Below are 24,901 nucleotides of genomic sequence, written 5' to 3' on the forward strand. Positions count from 1 at the left end.
TCTAGATCCTATATATGTATGATTTCATTTATTCCTCAAAAGTATTTAAGATAAATACTATTATTATTCTCATTTTATTACAAATTGAAGTTAAGAGAGAAGTTAAATAACTTGTCCAAGCTCACAAAGCTGGTTGTCTAGGGTTAAACTTTTATTCTGACATCCAGGGTGAAAGACTTACCTAGATCTCCCTCTCCAGCCTCTGTGCCTTCTATTCTCCCTACCACCAACACTAGAAACAGATTCTCTCAGATACTTTGCATATCTGTACCTTTTCTAACTTTCTCTCACTTATGACCTCTTCCCTTCTATGTACAAAAAGAGAATCTACCTATCTCTCCATCTTTAAAAAAAATCCCTAAACTATATATTGAATACATGTGCCTTCTATGGGTAGGATCCTACACCAAGTATTAAAAAAAAAAAAAAAAAAAAAAAGAAAGAAAGAAAACAACATTAAGACGTTCTTGCCTTCAAAGAGGCAGAAGAAACAATATACAAATATAGATAACAAAATTATTACTATTGTCTCCTGAAGATACAATACTGCTTTTTCCTTCTTTTCTTTTCTTTTTTTTTTGAGACAAGAGTCTCACTATGTGAGGCTTGGAAGAGTGCCACTGCGTCACAGCTCATAGCAACCTCTAACTCTTGGGCTTAAGTGATTCTCTTGCCTCAGCCTCCCAAGTAGCTGGGACTATAGGCACCTGCCACAATGCCCAGCTATTGTTTTGTTGCAGTTGTCATTGTTGTTTTAGCTGGCCCAGGCCGGGCTCAAACCCACCAGTCTCGGTGACTATGGCTGGCACCATAAACCACTGAGCTATGGGCACCGAGCCAATCCTACTTTTTTCATTGTAACTCTCTGTTGACCTTCTTTAAAGAGTACTCTACTCCAGGGCCCCATACATCATTTTCTCTTTACTCCTCTAAAATGGAACTTGTACCCCTCTACTAGTAAAAGTTGCAACCTTAAAAGTAATTAGACAACACAGGGACAGGACTCAGGCCTTATGTCTAACCAAGGGAGGCAACACAAGACAGCATGACCCAGCCTAATTAACTTCAGAAGAAAACAAAAATTGACCTCCTAGCTACTGGAATTCAGCTCATACCCCAAAAAAGGAGGGGGATCCACAATCTGTCTCTTGATTAATGTTTTCCAAAATGACCAAAGCAAGATGCTGGCATTTGCTGATAAGGAATGTGGCTGCAAAGAAACCAAACCTATCTGGATCTAACCACCTCAAGCTAAACAGCCGCTCACACTGGCTTTACCCGACTTTCCCTCATTATTATCTCATTTTAATGCTAAAAACCACGCTTGGGGTGGAGATTTAAAATGCTAATGAGACATACAACACACGTAATAAAACTACATAAGCACAAGAAAATCTCCACCTCTACCTAGATACACATCACCCTTTTCCTGCCTCTTTATAACTCTCCCCTCCAGGGGCCAGACTGAGGATTTTTCCTCTGTGCTTTTTCCCTTGTGTTCAAACATGAGCCTCAAAAAAGCTTTGCTTGTGACTCTCCCTTTGCCTCTTAATGTCTATTCCAGGGAGAGCCCATGGGCCTGCAATGGTAACAAAACAGTGATGTGCAAACCACCAGATCCAAAATCTTTTTCCATATTCATTTCGTGTACCTTCTTGCTTCTCAGGGCACTCTGTTTTCTTGGTTACCTTCATACTTACTTCCTCATTATAATTTGTCTCTTGTCTTTTCAACCAGCCCATTCTGGTTGTTTGCTGGCTCTCCCACTTCCTTTCAAATTTTATTTTCAGCATATAGGAATACCACGTATGCAATATTTATTTGTTAATTAAACCTCAATAAAGCTAGAAAAAAAGGAAATATATATCCAATATTAGACATGCTTAGTTTGAGTCAAGGCAGTCAAGGCAGTTATGAATTTGGGAATGTCAGCTAGGGCTAAAAAGGTAAATTTGAAAGTATGAGGGACACTTACACAAATTTTGATATTCACAAAAACCAAGAAATGTAAAATCATTTTGATTACCACCTGTACTTTCTCAATATAGTCACTGTAACAGTCTGTGCACCTTTGTATTCTTGTAAACCATTTGTGAAACCACTCTTTTCACTCCTTTCACTTTTGTAGATGTGAACAGCTTCGACAGGGCTGGAGAAACTTCTTCCATGTACACACTTTTTTACTGTGGGGAACAGGAAATAATCACCGGAGGCCAGGACAGGACTCCGTGGACTCCAGGAACTAAATGGCGATGTCAGCTGTGTGGGCAGATACATTGTCATGGTCGAAGTTAGTCCCCTGAACTCCTGTTCTTATCTGCTATTCCTGAAGCTTCCCAAAAACTCTGGGTAGGCACACTGTTGTGTACCACTGTGCAGTGACAGTCCTTTGTTCCTGCAGAGGAACGGATGCAACAAGACTGCTTTTGGAGAAGAAAGTTGCTGCTATTTTCTTCCCAGCACTTCAGGGCCACTTCACCTTTGTTGGTGGATTATCATTAGGAAAAGAAATCCACATTTCTGATGCTTATTCTCTGGACCAAACTAGTAACTGCAGGTTTCATCACCAGTAACGATGTCAGAAGCGCATCTAGACTTCCCTCCATCAGACGTGGCCGGCGTTTCTTCACACCATTCAGTGTGGATGTGCTTTTGCTCATCTGTCAAAGTGTGAGGCATCCATCGGGACGAAACTTTACCAACTTCAACATAATCTTGCAGGATTTTAGATACCACCGGTGATCCAATCTGTAGTGCCACTTCAGTGTCCTTAAATGTCACTGGATTGTTTTCACGAACCATTTTTCCACAGTAGCAATGTTTTCCTCAGTCATAGCAGTTGCTGGGTGTCCACTCCTTTCCTTGTCTTTCAGTAAAGTTCGGCCTTTTCTAAATTCTAGAAACCACCAAAAATTGTCACATGGGAAGGAGAAAGGTCCTGAAAGCCTGTTATAAATGCTCCAAACTCTGAGACTTTAACCCACTTTTAAAATCGTAGAAAATCATCATGCAAAAGTTCTCTCTTCCCATCTACACAGCTGATGCCTGAGTGCCTCTCGGAGGGAAACAAATGAAGCCCTCCCTGCAACACCAATAAAGTGAACAAGCTGGAACTCGCATGGGTATCTGAGAGGATGCTGCTGTCAACTGTATTTCTTGGAAATGAAATAATGGACCATAACACAGTCTCTCTCAAAACTTTCATGGTAACCTTCATATACCAGGTTGGGCAATTAGGTTCATGAGCTCATTCTAGAAAAAGTGCTATATACCTCCTTGCTGAATATCACTACAGTCACCTTTAAAGTACTCCACTTGGGAAGATATGCCCCAATGCCAGTGCCTCGTCCCCCCTTCAAAGAAATTTAGGAACTCTTTTTCTGGAAAGATCATTAGAGCTGTCATTGTATGGCACATAAAAACATGCAACAACAATAATGAACACCACTCAGCAAACACTGCCACATGTTGACATAAACACAACTGTGAGACACTAAAATACCAAAGTTAGGAAACCTGCCAACGTTGGTGGCAAGTTCGCAAACTTAATTTTTAGACCTCATATGACAACCGCTCTGATGGTCATTCCAGAGAGTTCCAAAATTGCTTTGAAGGGTGGACTAGGCACTGGCATTGGTATGTAGCTTCCCAAGGGAACTACTTAAAAGGTGACTTTAGTGATTCAACAGTGAGGTATGTAGCAATTTTTCTAGGATCAGTTCACGAACTTATCAGACCAATGTACGTGTACATTGTGAAATGACTACCACAATCAAGCTAATTAACATATCCATCACCTCACAGTTGTTTTGGGGTTTGTGTGTGTGATAAAAACATAGAAGTTCTGGGGGCAAGACATGATTGCAAGAGGGACTTTACCTAACAAATGCAACCAGTGTAACCTGGCTTATTGTACCCTCAATGAATCCCCAACAATAAAAAAAAAAAAAAAATAGAAAATCTACTCTCTTGGCAGTTTTTAAGTATATAATATACTATTATTACATATAGTCACCATGGTATACAATAGATCTATAGATTGAATTTATATAATTTCTAAAATATCAATTTCCCCTCTTTATTAACCTATTTCTATGAATGAGATCAGCTTTTTCCTAAAGATCCAGTTTGAATCTTTGGAGTTATATATAGTCCCATTTGATCCTCAAAAAGCATTCCATCACCACTGCCATTCCCATTTAGATGCTTTTTATCCAAGTCTGGACACCCACAAATGCCTGCTGAACGTTTATCTACACTCTGTCCCTTTCACACAGCAAGGCATGGAAGGAGTATTGCTCAAAACACTTTTATTTCGAGGACTGAAACATGATTCTGAGGCAGGAATACGCAACTCCCTCAAATTAACATACTAAGTGGGTATTTTCGAATTGTGGAGTAGGAAAGAGACAAAACTGAGCTAAAGAAAAGCTTTCTCTAAGTGAATTGGAGCAAGTGCATACTCCTTTAAGTTGAACAGCTTACGGTGAGAATTGTATGCTTGTTTTATTTAGCATACTGAGATTCCAAGTACTACTCTTCTAATAATAAACCCAGGATAATGCTATCAGACTAATCTTCCTTCATGGTCACTTTATAACATGTTCTTCTCCTGTTCAGCACTTTAGGAGCGCTCTCCCTCTCTCCGTCAGCTACAGCTTCAAACTCAAACTCCTCGCCTCAGTACTGCAGGCCTTCTACAAGCTGGTTCTAAGAAACTATTTACTTTTGTCTCTCACCACTGCCTCATTTTTGAACTCTCAACTATGGGTGTGCCCGACCTTTGGAGAGCTGCTTATTCTTTTTTTCTTTTCTCTTTTTTTAGAGACAGAGTCTCACTTTGTCACCCTCAGTAGAGTGCTGTAGCGTCACAGCTCACAGCAACCTCTAGTTCTTGGGCTTAAGTTGATTTTCTTGCCTCAGCCTCCCAAGTAGCTGGGACTACAGGAGCCCGCCCCTGTGCCCAGCTATTTTTTTGTTGTTGTAGTTTGGCCAGGGCTGGGTTTGAACTCGCCACCCTCCATATATGGGGCTGGTGCCCTACCCACTGAGCCACAGGCGCCACCTGGAGCTGCTTATCCTTTACTGATTCCACCACTCACCTGACAACCCACATGCTTCTCTGTTTGGTTGATTACTGTCATATATATGTATGTGTGTGTGTATATATACATATATCCACATACCAAACTAGTTTGGAACTTACCAGAAAACACTGCCTATTCCTTGAATGTCCTACACACGGCAGATAGTCAGTTACTATTGTTCCTGATATGCATAATACATAGTTGCTGTGTAAAATGATGTTACATTTATGTGGCATTTCATGCTTTTCAGTGAAATTTAATGTTTATTCTTTCAAACTCAATATAGCCAAAACAGCATTCTTTTTTTTTTTTGGCAGTTTTTGGCCGTGGTTGGGTTTGAACCCACCACCTCCAGCATATGGGGCTGGCGCCCTACCCTTTTGAGCCACAGGTGCTGCCCCAAAATAGCATTCTTAATTTCCTCTTCTCTTCCTAATCTATTTACCCCTCCATTAGGTAAATGATGCCACCGATTATCCCATGGGTCATACCTATCACTCAAAAGTCACTCTTAGTTCTTCTCTGTCCTTCTCATTCTATATCCTCTGCACCCACGGGCTCTGACAGCTCTGACTCTGAAATCCACCTTCACTTCTCTCCATTGCACTGCTACCTCACTACACCAGTTCCACGTTGATTTCCTAGATTCCTCTCTAGTCTCTACCACCTGCTGTCCACACAGCAGCCAGGAGAATCATCTGCAAATATAAACCAGACCTCATCACTCCCTCCTTTCAATCACTCCAACAGTTTCCTGCAACACTCAGAATAAATCCGAATGCTTTACCATGGCCTATCTCTGCATACTGGGCCCCTGCCTACCTTTTCACTTCCAAGTCCTATTATTCTTCCTCTGTATCACCAAGTCTGGACATCATGGTTGCTTTGCTAACCCCGCAACACACCAGGCTTGATTCTGCCTTAGAGCCTTTGTACATGCTGTTTCCTGTGCCTAGAAAACATTCTGCCCCAGATCTCTAAATCTACATTAATCACCAGCCTGCACACCCTACCACTTTCAACCATATACATTGTATTTCTCTTTTCACTTACCTCTACCTTGCTCATCTATTTACTTGTCTATTGATAATTACATCCCCCAAGTCTCCTCAACATGCAGAACTAACTGGCATTTTACTATTGTTTCTCCAATAGCATAATACTTCCTGGCATATAATAGAGATAAATAAATGACTTGAATAAATGAGTAAGTGATTACAATTTATATGCCCAAAATCATTTTATCATTTTATAGATAGAGAAACAATTTCAAAACTATTAAATAATTTTACTCAAAGTTACTCAGTATGTTAGAGATAGGGTCAGAACTCAATCTTCAGGATCTTCAGGATCTAAGTTCAGTATTTTAGCTATTATACTATGATGCTAAAATATGACTAGCTTTAAACCACTTTAAATAATTCTTTTAAATGATTAAATCCTTTTAATAAATATGGTAATATTTTTAATAAAGATTCTACTAAAAATCTACTGTTAATTGAACCATTATATCAAACTTAGAACAAGTGAAAAAAATAAATGCTATCCCACATATATATTTTTTCTTTCTTACACATTTTAAAAATACATATTATACTCAGACATTATATATTTACATTTGATAAAATCTAGAATGCAAAGGCAAAGCATCTAATAACAGCCTACATTATATACACACATACAAAGCTTAGATCCTTAGTCCTTTTTATTTTTCTCCCAAGATCACCCTTTTAAATTCCCCATAAAGTATCCATCCCAGAACCTTAAGATGAAGCATTAAGGTGTATTTTAAAATTCTGTTAATTTTTTGAAGAAACTTCTTGATGAAACACTATTGTTTAAAAGGTAAACAATAATGTTAGAAGTGCTTTTCTTTCTTTATAAGTTAGAATACAAAAAGCCCTTTTATATATAGTGGCCATAGAAACAATAATATCACTAGAGATACCCCCTTAAAGGTAGACCCTTGAAAAGATTTAAACATACCCTTTTAAAAGCCATTCATTGATGGGTGTGATTGATAAAAGCTGAAGAAAAAGCCATATTGCTGCTGGGAAGAATGCAAGTGTAAAGACCTGAATAAACAGATGCAGTTTGACATGTACCAAAGCACTGGTCAGCTCCTGGAAAAAGGAAGGACACAAAATAAAGCCAGGTAAGAAAGCTATCTCTGAAAAGACATTGCTACTCACATAACATCACATTCAGTTAGCTTTCCAGTCTTTTCATAGCTGAAATTTTTATCTATAAGTATATGCATATGATACAATTTCATGATGATTATATTTTTGTAAAATTTTTGAAGTATTCTAATTTCCTTCAAATATATAATACAGCCTAACAATTCAGACTTGTAATATTCTGGACTAGGACTAAGCTAAACCTTTACAATAGTATAGATTTGAGGATTGTTGACAATATAAGCACACGTGTATGTTTATCTGCATAAAAAAATAAATCTTTTAAAAAACTTATAACAGGACCTATCAGATTTAAATTAAATAATCAGTATTCATTATATCAAACCTATCAGGCCTCAATGTGGCAAGATGCTATGGAATCTATAAATAATTGTTTAAATGTTTTCTTCAGTTATAGTCTCTAATTTAAAATAGCTTCCCCCTCCATGATCTACTCACTAGATTCTTTGTGAGCATTTGCTGAATACCAGTTATATGCCATGACCTAAGCTTATCATTTTATTTTACCTGTTATCTCATCAAATCCTCATAATAACCCAATTAAGTAGATAATAGTGTCTCCATTTCACTGATGAGGAAATTGAAGTAGAGATACTGTCCAGTACAGATCAGAATTAAACTTACTTGGGGCATGCTATTAAACCCATGCTGCTGCTTCTATTGTATAACATTGCTGCCCCAAGAGGGGAACAAATGTACATTAAACATGATAATCCAGGCACATGTTATGAATCTGGCGGCTAAAAAGAATAATTGGTTAACCTTGGGGTTCAACTATATATAAACTTTAAAACATTTGCATTTGAATTAGTGTTATGTGGCTATTCAGTTGAATGAAAACAAATTCAAAGTGCAGTAGAAAAAGTACAGTCCTTTAAAAAAAGCCAGTAGTCATTACAGCATATTCAAAGATGCCAGAGATTCACTGGTTATAAACATTGAACCATAATGGCTCCCGTAGTTGAAGTGAGAGATTCAAGAGATCCTCAATTTCAAGGACATTAGCCTAAATTTATCAGTTTAATAGACAGTAGGTTAACCCAAACTCATTCGCTAATTGCCACGTTCTGAGATCTGTCTCACAGGTTCCCACTATCTCCCTGGGTGGAGACATATAAACAGTTACTTCCTTTTTGATCATATGACATCTCTAATGCTATCTAGAGAATTTCTGGCAATCTGGGTCTAATTTAGGACCGCTGGGAGATGTTGGGCCTACCAGAAGCCATATTAGGCCCTCAGATTAAGAAAAAGAAGGTGCTTGTGGCTCAGTGGGGTAGGGCACCGGCCCCATGTACCAAGGGTGGTGGGTTCAAACCCGGCCCCGGATGAATTGCAACAAAAAAATATCTGGGCATTGTGGTGGGTGCCTGTAGTCCCAGCTACTTGGGAGGCTGGGGCAAGAGAATCACCTAAGCCCAAGAGCGGGAGATTGCTGAGAGCTGTGACGCCACAGCACTCTATCAAGGGTGATAAAGCAAAACTGTCTCTACAAAAAAAAAGAAAGAAAGAAAAATAAGCCAACCTTACAATTAATCTGAATTCTTTTTTTGAGACAGAGTCTCACTGTGTCACCCTCGATAGAGTGCCATGGCGTCACAGCTCACAGGAACCTCAAACTCTTGGGCTTAGCTCGGACTACAGGTGCCTGCCACAACACCCAAATATTTTTTTTTGTTCTTGCAGTTGTCATTGTTGTTTAGCTGGCCCAGGCTGGGTTCGAATCCACCAGCCTGGGTATATGTGGCTGGCGCCCTACCCACTGAGCTAGATAAAACTTGAGCAACAGTAGACTTTACCTAACAAATGCAATCAGTGTAACCCAGCTTCTTGTACCCTCAGTGAATCACCAACAATAAAATAAATAAATAAACAAATCTTGAGCAAAAGTAGTTCAGAGAATTATCAACAGTCTTGAAACCAAATTTCGTTTAAATATACTCAGAGGAATATGATAAATACGAAATAAATATTAGCATTTCTAAAAATCATAATAAAATGATTAGCTAAGTCATTTGCATATAATTCTGATAGGAATAGAAAACAGCATAACACTTTTCTGAAAAGCAATTTGGGAATACATAACAAGGACTATAATATAATTCACATTTTTGGGCCAGGTGCGTTGGCTCATGCCAGTAATCCTAGCACTCTGGGAGGGTGAGGCAGGTGGATTGCCTGAGATCAGGATTTTTCGAGACCAGCCTAGCCAGAGTGAGACCCCATCTCTAAAAAAATAGCAGGAATTGTGGTGGGCACCTGTAGTCCCAGCTACTCAGGAGGCTGGGGCATGAGGATTGCTTGAGCCCAAGAGTTTGAGGTTGCTGTGAGCTATGACACCACAGTACTCTACTGAGGGCGACCAAACGAGACTCTGTCTCAAAAGAAAAAAAAAGTATATATATAAACATATATATACTTTTATACTTATATACCATATATAATCTGGGTGGCCATAAAGTTTTAAATTACACATGAACTTGGTGGCCACCCTATATATACATATAATTCACATTCTGGGGAACCCCAAGATTTCATGTCTAGGTATTTATACTAAGAACATAAAAGGCAGTTACAAACATATATACACAGAACTAATCATCATAGTCACATTATCTATTAAAACAAAACCTGAAAACAAATGCCCAAATGTAGGAACATAATTGTTGCAGTTGCCACTGTTGTTTAGCTGGCCCAGGCTGGGTTTGAACCCACCAGCCTGGGTATATGTGGCTGGCGTAAAAGTTAAAGTATAAGCAGATGTTGATGAGGATGTGGGAGTACAGTATCTCGGTCCTACTTCATCAATAAGAGTATAAACTGGTCTAGCCGATGGAGAGCAATCTGGCAACTCATTCCTTCATTCAGAAAATACTTACTAAGAACATGCCACCATTCTAGGTACACAACTTAAACTACATATGTCGTTTGACCTGGTAATTCTACTTCCAGGAATTTATCCTTCACATATGTTCCCAAATGTGTGAAATGACATATTTTTAGGTTACCCTTTACAACATATTAGTAATAGCAAAATCTTATAAATGTCCATCAATAAAGGATAAGTAAATCATATTATTACACACCCATACAATAGAATACTATTTGGTATACAAAAAGAACCAAGGTTCTTTAGGTATTGATATGAAACACTCTACAAGATGTGTTTTTTAAAATAAAATAAGATAAAGCACCAAACATAAAATACTAAAATTTGTAGAGGGATGGATACACATCTGTATGTATTGCATAGAATATTTTTGGAAAGGTATACGGACGGTATACAGAAATTGTTAACATTAGTTATCTACAGAGAAGAGAACCAGATATCTAGTGAAAGGATGAAAGGAAGATTTATCATATATATACTTTTCTACCTTTTAATTCTGAACTATGTGAATAAATCATATATTCATAAAAGGAAATAATTATTTTTATTATAAAATATATAGAAAATTAAATAATATCAAACTACACGAAAATTATTATACAATGTTACATGAAAAAATATGAGCAAATATATATGTGTATATGTCTGCAAGTTCGTATACACACACACATACATATACAATTTTACTTTTTAAAATGAATGTGATGAATATTTTATTTCTAAAAAAATTCTATATATAAGATATTTTAGGGAGGTGGAGGGTCACAGTGTGTGACACACCTTTTGGGGGTGGGACACAATCATAAAAGGGACTTTACCTAACAAATGCAATTAATGTAATGTGGTTCTTTGTACCTTCAATGAATTCCCAACAATAAAAAAAAAAAGATGTTTAGAAAAAAGGACTAAAAAACACATGAATGTTAATAACAATTATTCTTTCTAATCTTAAAAAGGACTAAAAATCACATGAATGTTAATAACAAGTATTCTTTCTAATCTTTCTATAATTAGTAAATATTACTTTTATAATCAGAAAAATGTTATAAAAACTACAATGTAGATAGAAAATGCTAGCTGACTTAATAAATGATAATTAGAAATTGATATTGCATCAGAATGTGGTAAAGGACTTAGCAAAATGAGTCCCAACAACCTACCATAGTAGGCCATGAGGGGCTTCTTAAACAAAAGGAAAGTGTTTCTAATAAAGGTCTTCAAGACTTAAAGAAAAAAACAATGTAGTATCTTTTCCATGTCTTCTTTATACAACCATAAAGATGAAATCCAGTAACAATGGAAAAGAAGAAGCAACTAAACTCTATAAAATCCAAAATAGGATTATTCCATATGATACTATTTATTTCATAAACCTGGGTAGAATTTAGGACCACATAAATAAATGCCATCAGGAATAATGGAAAAGTTGCCTCTGCATAACAGTTTGTTTATTCACATGTAAAACAGGTCAAATTCCATTAAAATAAACTTAAGGAGACACTCCATATACTGTACTGATTATACCAGAGTCTCACTGACAGCATCAAGAATTGCTTAAAGCCAGGGCTCTGACTGGAGCGTAGGAATATTTTCATTACATACCAATTTCCTTCCTAACCCTTATTTGACTTCAACTGATTCACTTTCTGAGAGTCAGGCTCATAGTTCTGGGCTTGAAATAAGCAGCGTAAACCCAAGTTAAGAATTTGCCATATTTACTTTTCAACTAATGAGATTTAAAAAAAAAATACTCTGTTTAGAAAAATAAAGAAACATGTATATATTCTGCTCCACTCAGGACCCATTTTCCGGCCTTGAGTCTCCTGCTCATCTTAGTTTCCATTCCCAGGGCCAAGCCTAGTGCCTGTAGCCATAGCGCTTAATTGGTATGTATTTAAATGAATTGCCCCTACTACAGTCTGTTATGTGACAAACCTTCTGAAACTGTAGGTTTGAAGTTAGTTAAATGTGAAATAAATTTTAAATGTGACCTTATTTCACTTCAACAAAACATAATTTCAGAAACCAATTTCAACAGGTATTTCAAAAATGAATTATCAACTGTCATAAAACTGAAGATGTAGGGTGGCGCCTGTGGCTCAAGGAGTAGGGCACCAGTCCCATATGCCGGAGGTGGCGGGTTCAAACCTAGCCCTGGCCAAAAAAAAAAAAAAAAAAAAACTGAAGATGTAGCATTGCATTAGTACAGCGTCCTTTATAATTTTTACAAATAAGTGAAACAAATTTTAGAATACACATCATTAAATCAACGTATGAGTAATACTGTAGAAACATTCAATATAAATAAACTTGAATAAGATCAACATAAATGCTTCCAAATAAACTTAATTCAATAATAATTTACAGTTTTCTGTATGCAAAAATCCACTATCCTAAGACCTCATAAGATACACAAATCATAGTCCATGCTGCAGTTAATTTAGGATTACTACCTAGAAAACAAATAACAAGATTACTACCTTCTAATTTGTAAGTTAGGTTACCCAGGAAATTAGTAGAGCTTAGAGATGACTTAATACCATACAATGATGCAATCTAGGACATCTTAAGTTAAATGGCTTTTGAAAATGACTTGATGGGAGCTCCAGTGGCGCAATTTAGCTCATGGTACTTACATGAAAATGACTTAATGTATTAGTCTGAAAGGGCCTTTGATGGAGGAAATGGCTTTGATGGTTACTTAGATACCATGGTAAACCAGGAGATCAAGGCACTTCATCATTACATCCAAATTAGTGGGATGACTCTGAAGGTTTCTTAGGTGCTTACAAAAGAAGTTGGTCCTCAGAGAAATGCTGAAAGCTGTGACATTCTTCCTTCTTTAATTCCTACATCCCACAAAGTTGGCTGCTTTACAGAATAGCGTTAAGTAAGAAGTGAAGGAGAGAAATCAAGTCTCTTGCCAGCTTTCCTATGTCATAAGTAACAGCTGTAGCCATTAAGCAGCCACCAGGGGACGTAGTTTGAGCAACGTCCCAAGAGGACTTAGATAAGGCAGCTGTTCCACAAAGAACATAAGCCAAGTGCAGCAGGAAGACCTCCCAGTAACTATCCTCCTGCATCACTCTGCCTCACATTGGAGAACCAATATTAGAACTCGGGTATTGACAGAAAAAGCTTGTACCCAATAAGCACTAATCATGGTCCTCTCATATCAATATTCTTTACAAAAACTGGGATTTGACATATTTAGGAAATCCCATCCTATTCCAGTTTTTCCAGAAGAGCAGTAATTAGTAAGAATACTTACAATTCCTGAAACAAAATTCATCAGTTGTAGACACTACACACTAATCCTACATGTATCAAAAAAAACTCCCCCCAAAAGATTCGTATCAATATACAGAATACATAAATTCAATAAAATAATATTTTTTCCATCTTGCTACTAGGGTGAGCTAAGGAAAAGGTAACTAAATTAGTGTTCATTCAAATCACAATGAACCAGAATGAATAATGCTGAGCCAGAATGTTAAGTTTTAAAACCATTTTCAAAAAATATCCTTCTTACAGTAAGATTTCCCTATCTACATAAGAATAAGCCCATTAGAATAACTTTATGTAATTTCTTCAAAAGCAAATGGTTATTTCTTCTCTTTTTTTCTTCTATTGTAAGTCGAAAGAGACTGTTAAGATCTACTTGTTCTTCTCTCCCATGTGAAAAAATATTTAGATTTCTTTACTTCCAAGAAAAGCCTAGGTTCAGTGAAACCTGGATCAGTAAATAACATTATCCATATTGTCTATATGAGATTTGGACTTGGCATGAAAAAATACCAATATTTAAATTAATTAGTTAATTATTAATTATTTATTAATAGATATGCTAAGGAAGGATATTTTTAATAAAAATTAGTTAAAGTTATGACAAAATAAGCATTATTTGAACAGCATGGGTCCTGGGGAAAAAAGATAGATCCACAGAAGTTATAAAAACCACAACTAAACAACAGCTCAAACGTGCCCAAGCACAATAGTCACCAGGGTAGTAAGACATGAAAATGCTTCAGTTCAATCATGTATTAAAAACATACTCATTATAACCACATCCTCAGGGTCCATGCTGCTAACCATAAAGTTTTTATAATATGCATATGTAGAAATGAAATAAAAGTCCTTTGCACACAAGGCTACAAGTCCTTCAAGATAACCTGAAGTCCAAGTTATCTTCTGTCACAGGGAAACCTTCAGATTATAGCTAATTATAGCTATAACTGCCTTTATGAAAGGACCGTGAAATTTCAAGTACAAATTAAATTTTTCTCCCTGCTTTTCATGTGCCCCCACCGGTGATAGTACCTCTGTTTTTAATGATAGTCCACTGTTAAAGAATATTGTTGCAACAGCAATGTAGGATACAGTTATTTCTGGCTTCAGTGGTCCTAAAAAGAGAAAAATGAGTTACTGTTAGAAAAAATTTCCAGTAGATAACTTGGTATAAAAGTAGAATCTATTAAAGGACAACAAATGGCACTTTCCATTTTAGTGTTGCCTCTAGTGTCCTCTCCTGACAGAGGTAAGCTTTTGTGTCACGTAGCTAACTCCAGAGAGGATTTTCCAAAGGGCAAAGACCACGGCTGTCTGGTTTAGCATAGCATCCTCAGACCAGAAAATCAGCACATAGGAAAGCAGGAAGGTAACATAATTCAATGCGGGTGCTAATTATATCTATCATGGTATCAGTGCTTATATAACAATCAAAATACCTCTGAATCCAAAGAAGAGAATCAATGGAAGGAAGTTCCCTTCTCTTTAGCAAATATTACTTTCTTGCTTCTTCCCAGAAATAAAAGCTTATAATCCTGCATGTACTCAGTATTCATTCTAAAAATACTTATTGAGCACTTACTATGTGAATGAGATAATACATATAGAGTACTTAATAGTATATTGCTATGATTATAATTACTCTTAAATTGCTCCAGGCCCTGGGGATACCATGATGAATCAGACAGGCCTGGTCCTTACCCTCCAGGAAATTGGGTTGTTTCCACTGCAAATGTGTCAATACTGTGAGAACAACAGGGGCAATCCTGACATTTAAAGTATCATTTCTAACTTGCATACAATTGGCTTTAAAACTTAAAATATTATCCAAAGAATATTCTTTTGTTTTTTTTTTTTTTTTTTTTTTTTGTAGAGACAGAGTCTCACTTTATGGCCCTCGGTAGAGTGCCATGGCATTACACAGCTCACAGCAACCTCCAACTCCTGGGCTTAGGCGATTCTCTTGCCTCAGCCTCCGGAGTAAGCTGTGGCTACAGGTGCCCACTATTTTTTTCTTGCAGTTTGGCCGGGGCTGGGTTTGAACCTGCCACCCTCGGTAAATGGGGCCAGCGCCCTCCCCACTGAGCCACAGGCACTGCCCCCAAAGAATATTCTTTTAAAAGACGGAGGTCTAAAAAACTGACTTTTACACTTGTATGAGGTCTATCAACTATGTTCATGAACTCGTCCTAGAAAAAGTGCTACATTCCTGAATATCAATTATTACAGTCACCACTGAAGTACTCCCCTTGGGAAGCTATGCACCAATGCCAGCCCCTAGTCCACACTAGGTCCACCAGCAATTTTGGAACTCTTTTTCTGGAATGACCATCAGAACTACCATTGCATGGCACACAAAAATAAGCAAAAATAATGAATGTCACTCAGCAAGACACCACTACATGTCAATTCAAACACAGCTGTGAGACACTAATATACCAAGGTTATGAAACCTTACTGAGTTGTTGGTACAGTGCTGCCAACATAAGAACAAGGTGAAGGGTAGACTAGGGCTGGCATCAGTGTATAGCTCCCGCAGGGGAGTACTTGGAAGGTGACCATAGTGATACTCAGCAAGGAGGTATGTAGCACTTTTTCTAGGATGTGTTCACAAACTTCATTGTCAGAACTACATATCAGTGGTTCTCTTGCAGTGACAATTTTGCTTCCCCACAGACATTTGGCAATGTTTGGAAACTTTCTTTGGTTATTTTCACTTGGGGATATGGTGTGCTACTGGTATCTAGTGGGTAGAGATCAGGAATTCTGATATACATCGCAGAAGGCACAGAACAGCCCGTCCAACACCAAACTCCCATGTTTAAAATGTCAATAGTGGGGTGGCGCCTGTGGCTCAAGGAGTAGGGCACCAGTCCCATATGCCGGAGGTGGCAGGTTCATACCCAGCCCCGGCCAAAAACCACAAAAAAATAAAAAATAAATAAATAAATAAATAAATAAATAAAATGTCAATAGTGCCAAGGCTGAGAAATCCTGATATATACCAGCATGTTAGAATCCAAGATCTTCTCATACTTGACACTCTCTACAGTGCTCTTATACTGGATTGAGTAGTGTCCAGCTCCAAAATTAATGTCCGGTCCACCAGATTTTGTGAATATGACCTTTTTTGGAAATAGGATCTTTGCAGATGTAATCAAGTTAAGATGAGGTCTTGTTGAATTAAGAGTAGTTACTAATTCAATGACGGGTACTCTTATAAAAAGGAGAAAATTTGGACACATAGACACGTACACAGGGAAGATACCATGAGAAGACAGAGGCAGAAAATGGAGTTATACTTCCATAAGCCAAGGAATGCCAAGGATAGCTGGCAACCACCACAGGCTACAAGAGGCAAGGAAGAGTTCTTCCCCAGAGCCTTTGGAGGACATCTTGACTTCAGACTTTTGGCCTCCAGAATGTGAGAGAATAATTTTCTGTAGTATTATGCCACCTGGTTTGTGGTAAATTGTCGCAGCAGCCCTGAGAAACTAATACATCCCCTAAATAAAACAAGACCACAATCACAACTCCTCCATACCCTCAAACCCTCCACTTACTCAGTAAATGGACAGAAGACCAAGCTCAGGAAGAAAAAAATCACCATTTATGCATTCAACAAATATTTACAGAAGACCTACTACGTCTTAGGCATTTGAGGTAGAACAGTGAATAAAAGAAACAAACTTAATTATACTCTACTCTTAATAGATTTGACATGTACCCTTGCAATATACACCATAGGTGAGGTCCCACCCATTACCCTCCTTCCACAAACCTCCTCCCTCCCCTCCTTCTCCTCTTCCCTCCTTCACTGGGGACTATAGTTGTTTTATCCTTCATATGAAAGCACGGGTGATTATATATTGATTTCATAATAGTACTGAATACACTGGATAGTTTTTCTTCCATTCTTGAGATACTTTACTAAGAAGAATATGTTCCAGTTCCATCCATGTAAACATAGAAGTAAAGTCTCCATCTTTGTTTAAGGCTGCATAATATTCCATCGTATACATACACCACAATTTGTTAATCTATTCATGAGTTGATGGGCACTTGGGCTGCTTCCATGACTTGACAATTATGAATTGGTTAAGAGGAGAGTATAAATGTCTTAACACAATAATTAAGTGAAGTGAAGGCTATGTTAACCAGTTTGATGTAAGCATTCCAAATGGTATATAAAATCAGCATATTGTAACCCATAGATGCATTAATGTACACAGTTATGACTTAATAAAAAAAATTAAGAAGTAAAAAAGAAATAGAAACAAAGATGTCCTTAAACTTTGAGATAAATAAATGTTTGGCATTTACATAAACCATTTGCTGAGATGGGAGAAAAGGGAGCAAAGGGGAGAAGGCAAGTGCAAAAGGCATTCCGTTGGGGGCATAAGGTTATTCAAAAACTGTTAGAAAGATGCATTATTTCTAGACTCGCGAGCGAATCTGTCTCAGCAGCTAATAACTACTAGAAGCATTTATAAGTATTTCTAATAACTAATTGAAGTAGTTATTTGTTCAACAGCTGAGGAGGGTGATTCAGGAGCAGATTTTAAAGTAAGTGGATTTGGGAAGAAAACACAGTAGAACCTCTATAGGTTGACTGCCCAAGGGACTGTAACAAACTGGTCAACACACAAAGGTAGTCTACATAATAAACTAGGCCTACTGCACTAATAGGTACACATGCATGTCTGGTCTGTGAAAATTAGGTCAATTTAGGGAGGAGGTCAACTACAGAAGTTCTACAGTTATTTCCCACAAACTGTAAATGACCTGATTTTTTTTTTTTTTTTTGAGACCCACGAACTGCAAATGACCTGATCTTTTTTTCTTTTTTTTTTGAGACAGAGTCTCAAGCTGTCACCCTGAATACAGTGCTGTGGCGGCACAGCTCACAGCAACCTCAAACTCTTGGCCTTAAGCGATTCTCTTGCCTCAGCTTCCCAAGTAGCTGGGACTACAGGCGCCCGCCACAACGCCTGGCTATTTTGTGGTTTGCAGTTGTCATTGTTGTTTGGCAGGCCAGGGCTGGATTCAAACCCTCCAGCTCAGGTGTATATACCTGGCACCTAGCTGCTGAGCTACACATGCCAAGCCAAATGACCTGATTTTTAAAAATTTGTATCATTTTCAGTTTCCTCCAATCCCCTGCTTTTAACGAGACTTTATTATTCTTGAATTCTTTATTATTCTATCATTGTAGTTTCATCCACAGTGGTGCCTCCAGAATTTCTACATATGAAGAGTAAGAATTAGGAATATGGTAGCAAATGAGAGCTTAGGGACATGTCCAGAGATGCATCTCCACAGCAAACACATAACATATTACTTTGGAAAATGAAAACATCTACCTTAATTGACCAACTTTACTCTTTAAGAAGATAACTCCATTCACACTCCACACACACATAAATACATATAAATACTAACTAATTTGTATTAATTCAATGGAAGAATTCCTGACTTTTCATGTTTTAAATCCTAGAGAGGGAGTATACACCTTATGTTTTAGATACACATCAAAATAACTCTAATCCACAAAAGGACATGAGCAAGGATATTCCTGGACTACCTACAATGCATCTTTTAGGGGGAAAGAATAATTAACTTTTTTGGCTCAGCGCCTATAGCTCAGTGGCTAGGGTGGCAGCCACACACAGCAGAGCTGGTAGGTTCGAATCCAGCCAGGGCCTGCCAAACAACAATGACAACTACAACCAATAAAAAAAAAAAGAAATAGCCAGGCGTTGTGGTGGGCGCCTGTAGTCCTGGCTTCTTGGGAGGCCACGGCAAAAAAATTGCTTAAGCCCAAGAGTTTGAGGTTGCTGTGAGCTGTGATGCCACAACCCTCTACTGAGGGCAACAAAGTGAGACTGTTCAAAAAAAAGAATAATTAATTTTCATTCAGAGAAACCCAAGGCCCCTCTAAGACACAATCAACTGAGAGGTTAACCGATAGCCCAAGGTGATAACGCAAAACTAGAAGTTACCTAGGGCAAAAATAAAACTTAGTGAATATTTACGCAGAGGTAAGAGTTGAAACTAAGATATAAAAATGATATGCGTCCCCTCCCCAACCTAACAATTATATCCACTAAGTCACCAAAATAACCAGATACTGATCTTGAGATGGCTATAAAGCTCAAATTGGAAATGTGTATCTACTTTTGCATTAAACATAAAAGAATAAAATGTTTATGATCAAAATGGAATGGGGAGTCACAATCAAAAGAAAAATTTGCCATAAAAATGAAGCAATTTTTGGACTCCAAAGCTCATGCTTTTTAACGGTAGGAAAAAAACAAAATGTTTAGGAATACTTAAGAATGCAAGGAACTATTACCATTTCACAAAAGCCACTTATCACCAAGGTAAACTTTATTTCCAAACCTACTCTAAAATAGTCTAGGATATTCATGCTAGTCTATTTAAGGTTATGGCATGTTTCTGGTCATGATTTTTAATGAAAAAACAAAGCAGTTTCCTTTTTAGGATTAATGTCTTATTAACAGGAATAATTAAAATGCAGGTGGAAATGAAAACCTCAGTCTGTACTTCCAAAGAAGTAAACTTTCCCTTCCTGAGAACTAACTGCACAGTGCTGAACTCCCATAAACTACAAAGTGTGCAATAGCTCAGGGCTTCCCTAAGTCACACCAGAACAGACTATCATATTTACATCTACCATAAACTATAAAGTGTGCAATAGCTCAGGGCTTCCCTAAGTCACACCGGAACAGACTATCATATTTACATCTACCATGGCTTTTGAATTTCAATCTGCTTTTCTATATGTAAATAAAATTCAACTTATTAAAAGCAACAGAGAACTAAGAACTAAATTATCTAAGCTGTTATACTTCTGCCCCTTTGGATAGTTATTCAATATCTATAATTTAGGGTTTCCATGTGCCAATTTAGGTATCCATGTGTGTGATACTTTAAGTATAGAAGTCTCATACTTGAAAATAGTATAGTCATTAAGGAGTTAATCCAAGTAAAGGTGAGGTGAGCATCTTAACAACTAATTAAAAACTACTAAAAATTGTCCTGTTTAAAAGAATGCCTAAAAATATTGTCTGATTGAAAATTGTCCAATGTGAATGCATTAAAAATCACATTCCCATTGTACAAAGCCCACAAATGGAAACTTTTGACTAACAGTTACAAGCCAAAAGAGGTCCTTTAGAACACTCTAAAGAGCAGGCTATAACATTAATATTCTCAGCCACCACTCCTCTCCTGGTTCCTAAATTTTTGTTGTTTTATCTAGAGGACTGTGTGAACAAATGAAAACCTGAAAGAGCCAATCCTTTCAGATGGATCCCAAGTGTCTGTGTTTAAATTTAAAATAGAGCCAAATGACAATTTGCTGACTGTGGATCAACACACACACAGAGTCCTCTGAAAACCCACACCTTTTTATCTTTGGGACTTTTGGGGCTCACCTGAATCAACCAATCAGAGTTCACTTGACTCAAAGCTCAGCTACATTTACCAATCAAAACTAAGCAAGTTTCAGTCTTTTACTTGCATAAATAGATCTGATTGAGTACTTGGGGTGGGAATTTTTGCTATAAAACCCAAGCCTTCCCTTTGCTCTCCGGCGTACCTTCTTTTATACCAAAGGTTGTGTGTGTCTTTTTGGTTTGCAAACTAGTCACTGGAATAAAGTCTTTTTTCTCCAAATTCCCTGTCAGATAATTCTTGTTCACAAGTGAAAGTGTGATTTGGTACTATTTGGAGATTTGTTTTTATTTATGAGGGTCAGGTGTGAAGGTCAATTCACCATGCTTTCTTGTGCCCAAGAGTTTGAGTTTGTTGTGAGCTAAGACCCTATGGCACTCTACTGAGGATGACAAAGTGAGACTCTGTCTCAAAAAAAAAAAGTTCAACAGAAGCATCAATAACTTAGTTTCATAGCCTACGAAAGAAATCCCAAACGATTGTTCATTTAACTTCTGGTTTCAAAAAAAGTAACTTTTACACATAGACAGCTATCAAGAAATCATATTAATACATCCTAATATTAGCTGATTTTACTCTGCTCCTTTGGGCTAAAAATCAGGACATGGGAAATGTCTTTATTATATAAATGCCCTTCTGTATAATGGTTATTCATTTTCAGTAATTTTTTTTTTTTGCCAGAAACATTAGTATAGATTTTGCAACTGATATGAAGTTAGGGGGAATCCTGGTCCCAGTGCTTCCTCTTCCCCATACTAGATAACTTAACCTAGAGTGAGCCACCTGGCCTCAGGCTTCATTCAGTATCCTCAACTGTAAAAGAAGCATGTTGGCTTAAAATACTTTCAAAGTCCCTTCCAGCTCTTAACGTTCTGTTCTTTTAGAATTAAAGAATGAATTGTCCTATATTAATGGCATAAAGACTAGTAAATGAGTAACAGTTCTAAGATACAATAATGTACCAAAACTTCAATAAGCAGAGTCCAAGGGAACAAATAACATTGCAGAATCTATCTCACACATGCAGGAAGACCTCAGGGAAATCATCCAGCATTCAACAATCTTTCTTCCCACAGAGCATATACTCAATACATTGTGTACTAAGATGAATACAGAGGAACAAAATTTTAAAACAACAACAACAACAAAACTTTAATCTCCACAAACTTTGTTTAAATAATTCTTTTAAGAATGTTCCCATAGGCTCAGTGTCTGTAGCTCAATCAGCTAAGGCGCCAGCCACATACACCAGATCTGGGGAGTTCCAATCCAGCCCTGGCTTGCCAGACAACAATGACAATTACAACCAAAAAATAGCCAGGCGTTGTGGCGGGCGCCTGTAGTCCCAGCTACTTGGGAGGCTGAGGCAAGAGATTCGCTTAAGCCCAGGAGATGGAGGTTGCGGTGAGCTGTGACATCACGGCACTCTACCCAGGGCGACAGCCTGAGGCTCTGTCTCAAACAAACAAAAAAAAAAGAATGTTCCCATAAACTACTGTCAGGGGAGAAGGAACCACTACTATTCTCCTGGGAGATTATTCACGTCCATCATGCTTTAACAAAAATGTACAAATAACTTGGTTATTCATTTTCAGTAATTTTTTTTTTAACATCCTCATGAACACTCCCTACCATAAAGACGGTGTGTTCATTTCTGTTCTTAATTGCCTGTTGTATGACTTCCCCATTATACCCGTCAATAAGTTTAGAAACTGACAAGGTCAAAAGACGAATGAACTGAAGAAATTCAATTAATGTTTCTGAAAAGTAGGACAAGATTGTCTAAAGGTGAGGGGAGCATAAAAAGCTATTTCTAGTATTCCCACTAGCCCCCATCACCCCAATATAAAGATCCAGCTATTCAGAGATTTGAGTATGTTTTTAGGCCATCTACATTTCCTTGCCCTAATACACACCACACAGTCTGTCTAACACAGGCTGTATCTGTTAGACTGCTAGCGCTAGCGTAGCAACCGAATCCCAGCAGCACACGGAAGTAGTGTCCTGTAATGAAAGAGCGCAACGTGTCAGTCGGGCTAGGAGTTTCTGGAGCGCCAGCAACTGCAGCAAATCATCACTCTCCGATATGTGGGCCACAAAATCTGAGTTCAGGGCGGGTGTGCCACTTTTGTTTTTTTCCTTGACGTTTTTATAAGGTGGGGGCGGGGAGGAGTTGGAAGTAGATTAGATAAAGTCCACTCCATGAAGTCCTGGCTAGCTAGAGTCCCTTGGGATAGGATGCTACTTTGAAGGCAAGAGGAATAAGTTTCATTCTCTATAACCTCACACCTTAACACTGATAAGAGTTATTGTTCGCGGAAAAGGCTACCTGTGCTCAAATTCCTTTGTCCCATTCCGAATTACAAGTTTTCCCTGGGGTTGGTAAATTGGAAAATCAGCAAAAGGGCCAAGGGCTGGCCAGTGCCCCCGAGATTGGCAAGCACTTGCCAATTATGGTCATCCCTCCTTTCCAAAATTCATATATTAGTTCTGAAGCGGGGACCGAGGGGGAGCCGGAGAGGTGCAACACTTACCCCCATTCACCCCTATGGACGGCTCCAGCTTAGCTGCGGCGATCGCCAGTACTATTCCGACCATGAACCATTCTTTCCTTATTCTCTCCAGCAGCCTCATGTTTGTTACGGTGGGTGGGTTTTGTTTATTTGTTTGGCTTTTTTTCTTTTCAAACTGCGATTGCTCAATCCCCGGGGCGTCTCCACACTTTCCTCAGTCCCTGCAGACATGCAGCAGAGCAAGTCAAATTGCCACTTGTAAACTAAAGACCTGGGGGTTGCTCCGGCGGCTTTGAGAAAGGCTGGGAGTAGTAGTATCCAGTGACAGGAAAGTCTCACAGAGCGCCGCCATCACTACCCTATGGTTCCTAATAGACGCGCATAGCGACCCTGCACTTTTGACCGCGGGTTCCCAAGGGCAGATATACCGAAACAAAGTCTTAGGTCAAGCCAGCAAACGCAAGCTATCAGGGAAGTTAAGGCTGGCTGTTGGTTCGGGCCGATAGACCTACCGCCGCCAAGACCTGCACAACCTTCTGAATGGCAGGGGGCGGGAAAGAGCCGTACGACGACATAGCACTAGGCTTCATTGAGAGTTCTGCCTCAACGAACCTTTACAGAACAGCCGCCCGTGCCTCTGGAGTATACCCCACAGAGTATATCCCTATGGAGAGCCTCTTTTTTGCTCTGCCATGAGTCCGAGAAGAGCTGGTGTGGACTTAGATGCGAAATTTTTCTATCGGAGCTGCGGCAGCACCATGCAGGGGTTTTTTTTGTGGCGCGCTTCTTCAGACCATTACGGCGTTTCCCCGACGACGTCGTTGACGTGTGCGCGGGGGGGAGGGGAGGCCGCTCTTCGCCACCGGGTTCCCAGGCCGAGCAGCCGGAGTTTGTGGCGCTCCGCAGACTGCGCGGGGAAGGAGCTTCCTCTTTGGAGTAACTGTAGTCCAGGTTGGATTGCAAATTGGACCCGGCTGGCGCTCACGTTTGCAGGACCGCTGCTCTCCAAAGTCCTAACCCCAAGGAGGGCTGGCCGGACCTTGCCAGCTCTTGTCAGCTGTGGGTGGGCGCTCGGCCCAGATCCCCGCCGCTCCTGGGTTAACACCTGCCGGCGAGGGTGGAGGGAACTGTTAGAGTGGGGGGGCATGTCTTTCTTTGGGGGCGGTAAGTGAGTCTTACGAACGAAGCTACCCAGGTTGCGAGAGAAGTCTGCCGGCGGGTCCAAAGGGACACGTGGGTGCGCCCTCTCCCTGGACCCCCAGAGCTGACCCACCCATGTGACAGGAATACTCTACAAAGGAGGCAAGGGGTCCAAAGCAAAGTTGTGAGGGACTGAGTCTGAGGGGTAGGGGGGTCCTGCATTTCCTTGTCCTTCTTGCTAAATTCTAACCGTCTTCCAGTTTATTCCTTGAAGTGTTTTGTGGCCACCTGTGACATTGATAC

The 24,901-nt window shown here is 38.8% G+C and overlaps 1 protein-coding gene across 4 annotated transcripts in view; it reads right to left on the reverse strand.

Moving 5' to 3' along the window:
- SLC10A7 (solute carrier family 10 member 7) overlaps positions 1 to 23,817 on the reverse strand; it is a 333,888-nt gene extending 310,071 nt beyond the window's left edge. For 2 of the 4 annotated variants that reach the window (XM_053582250.1, XM_053582271.1), the window contains exons 1-3: positions 23,480 to 23,817; positions 14,499 to 14,581; positions 7,074 to 7,210 (exon numbers count right to left, since the gene is read on the reverse strand). In XM_053582250.1, the coding sequence (XP_053438225.1) occupies positions 7,074 to 7,210; positions 14,499 to 14,581; positions 23,480 to 23,579 (320 nt within the window). In that variant the 5' untranslated portion in view covers positions 23,580 to 23,817. The remainder of the gene's footprint in view (positions 1 to 7,073; positions 7,211 to 14,498; positions 14,582 to 23,479) is intronic. The other 2 variants (XM_053582258.1, XM_053582265.1) reach the window with 1 other exon arrangement.
- Between the last annotated feature and the right edge of the window lie 1,084 nt (positions 23,818 to 24,901).

Source organism: Nycticebus coucang, chromosome 1 (assembly GCF_027406575.1).
Source record: "Nycticebus coucang isolate mNycCou1 chromosome 1, mNycCou1.pri, whole genome shotgun sequence".
NCBI lineage: Eukaryota > Metazoa > Chordata > Mammalia > Primates > Lorisidae > Nycticebus > Nycticebus coucang.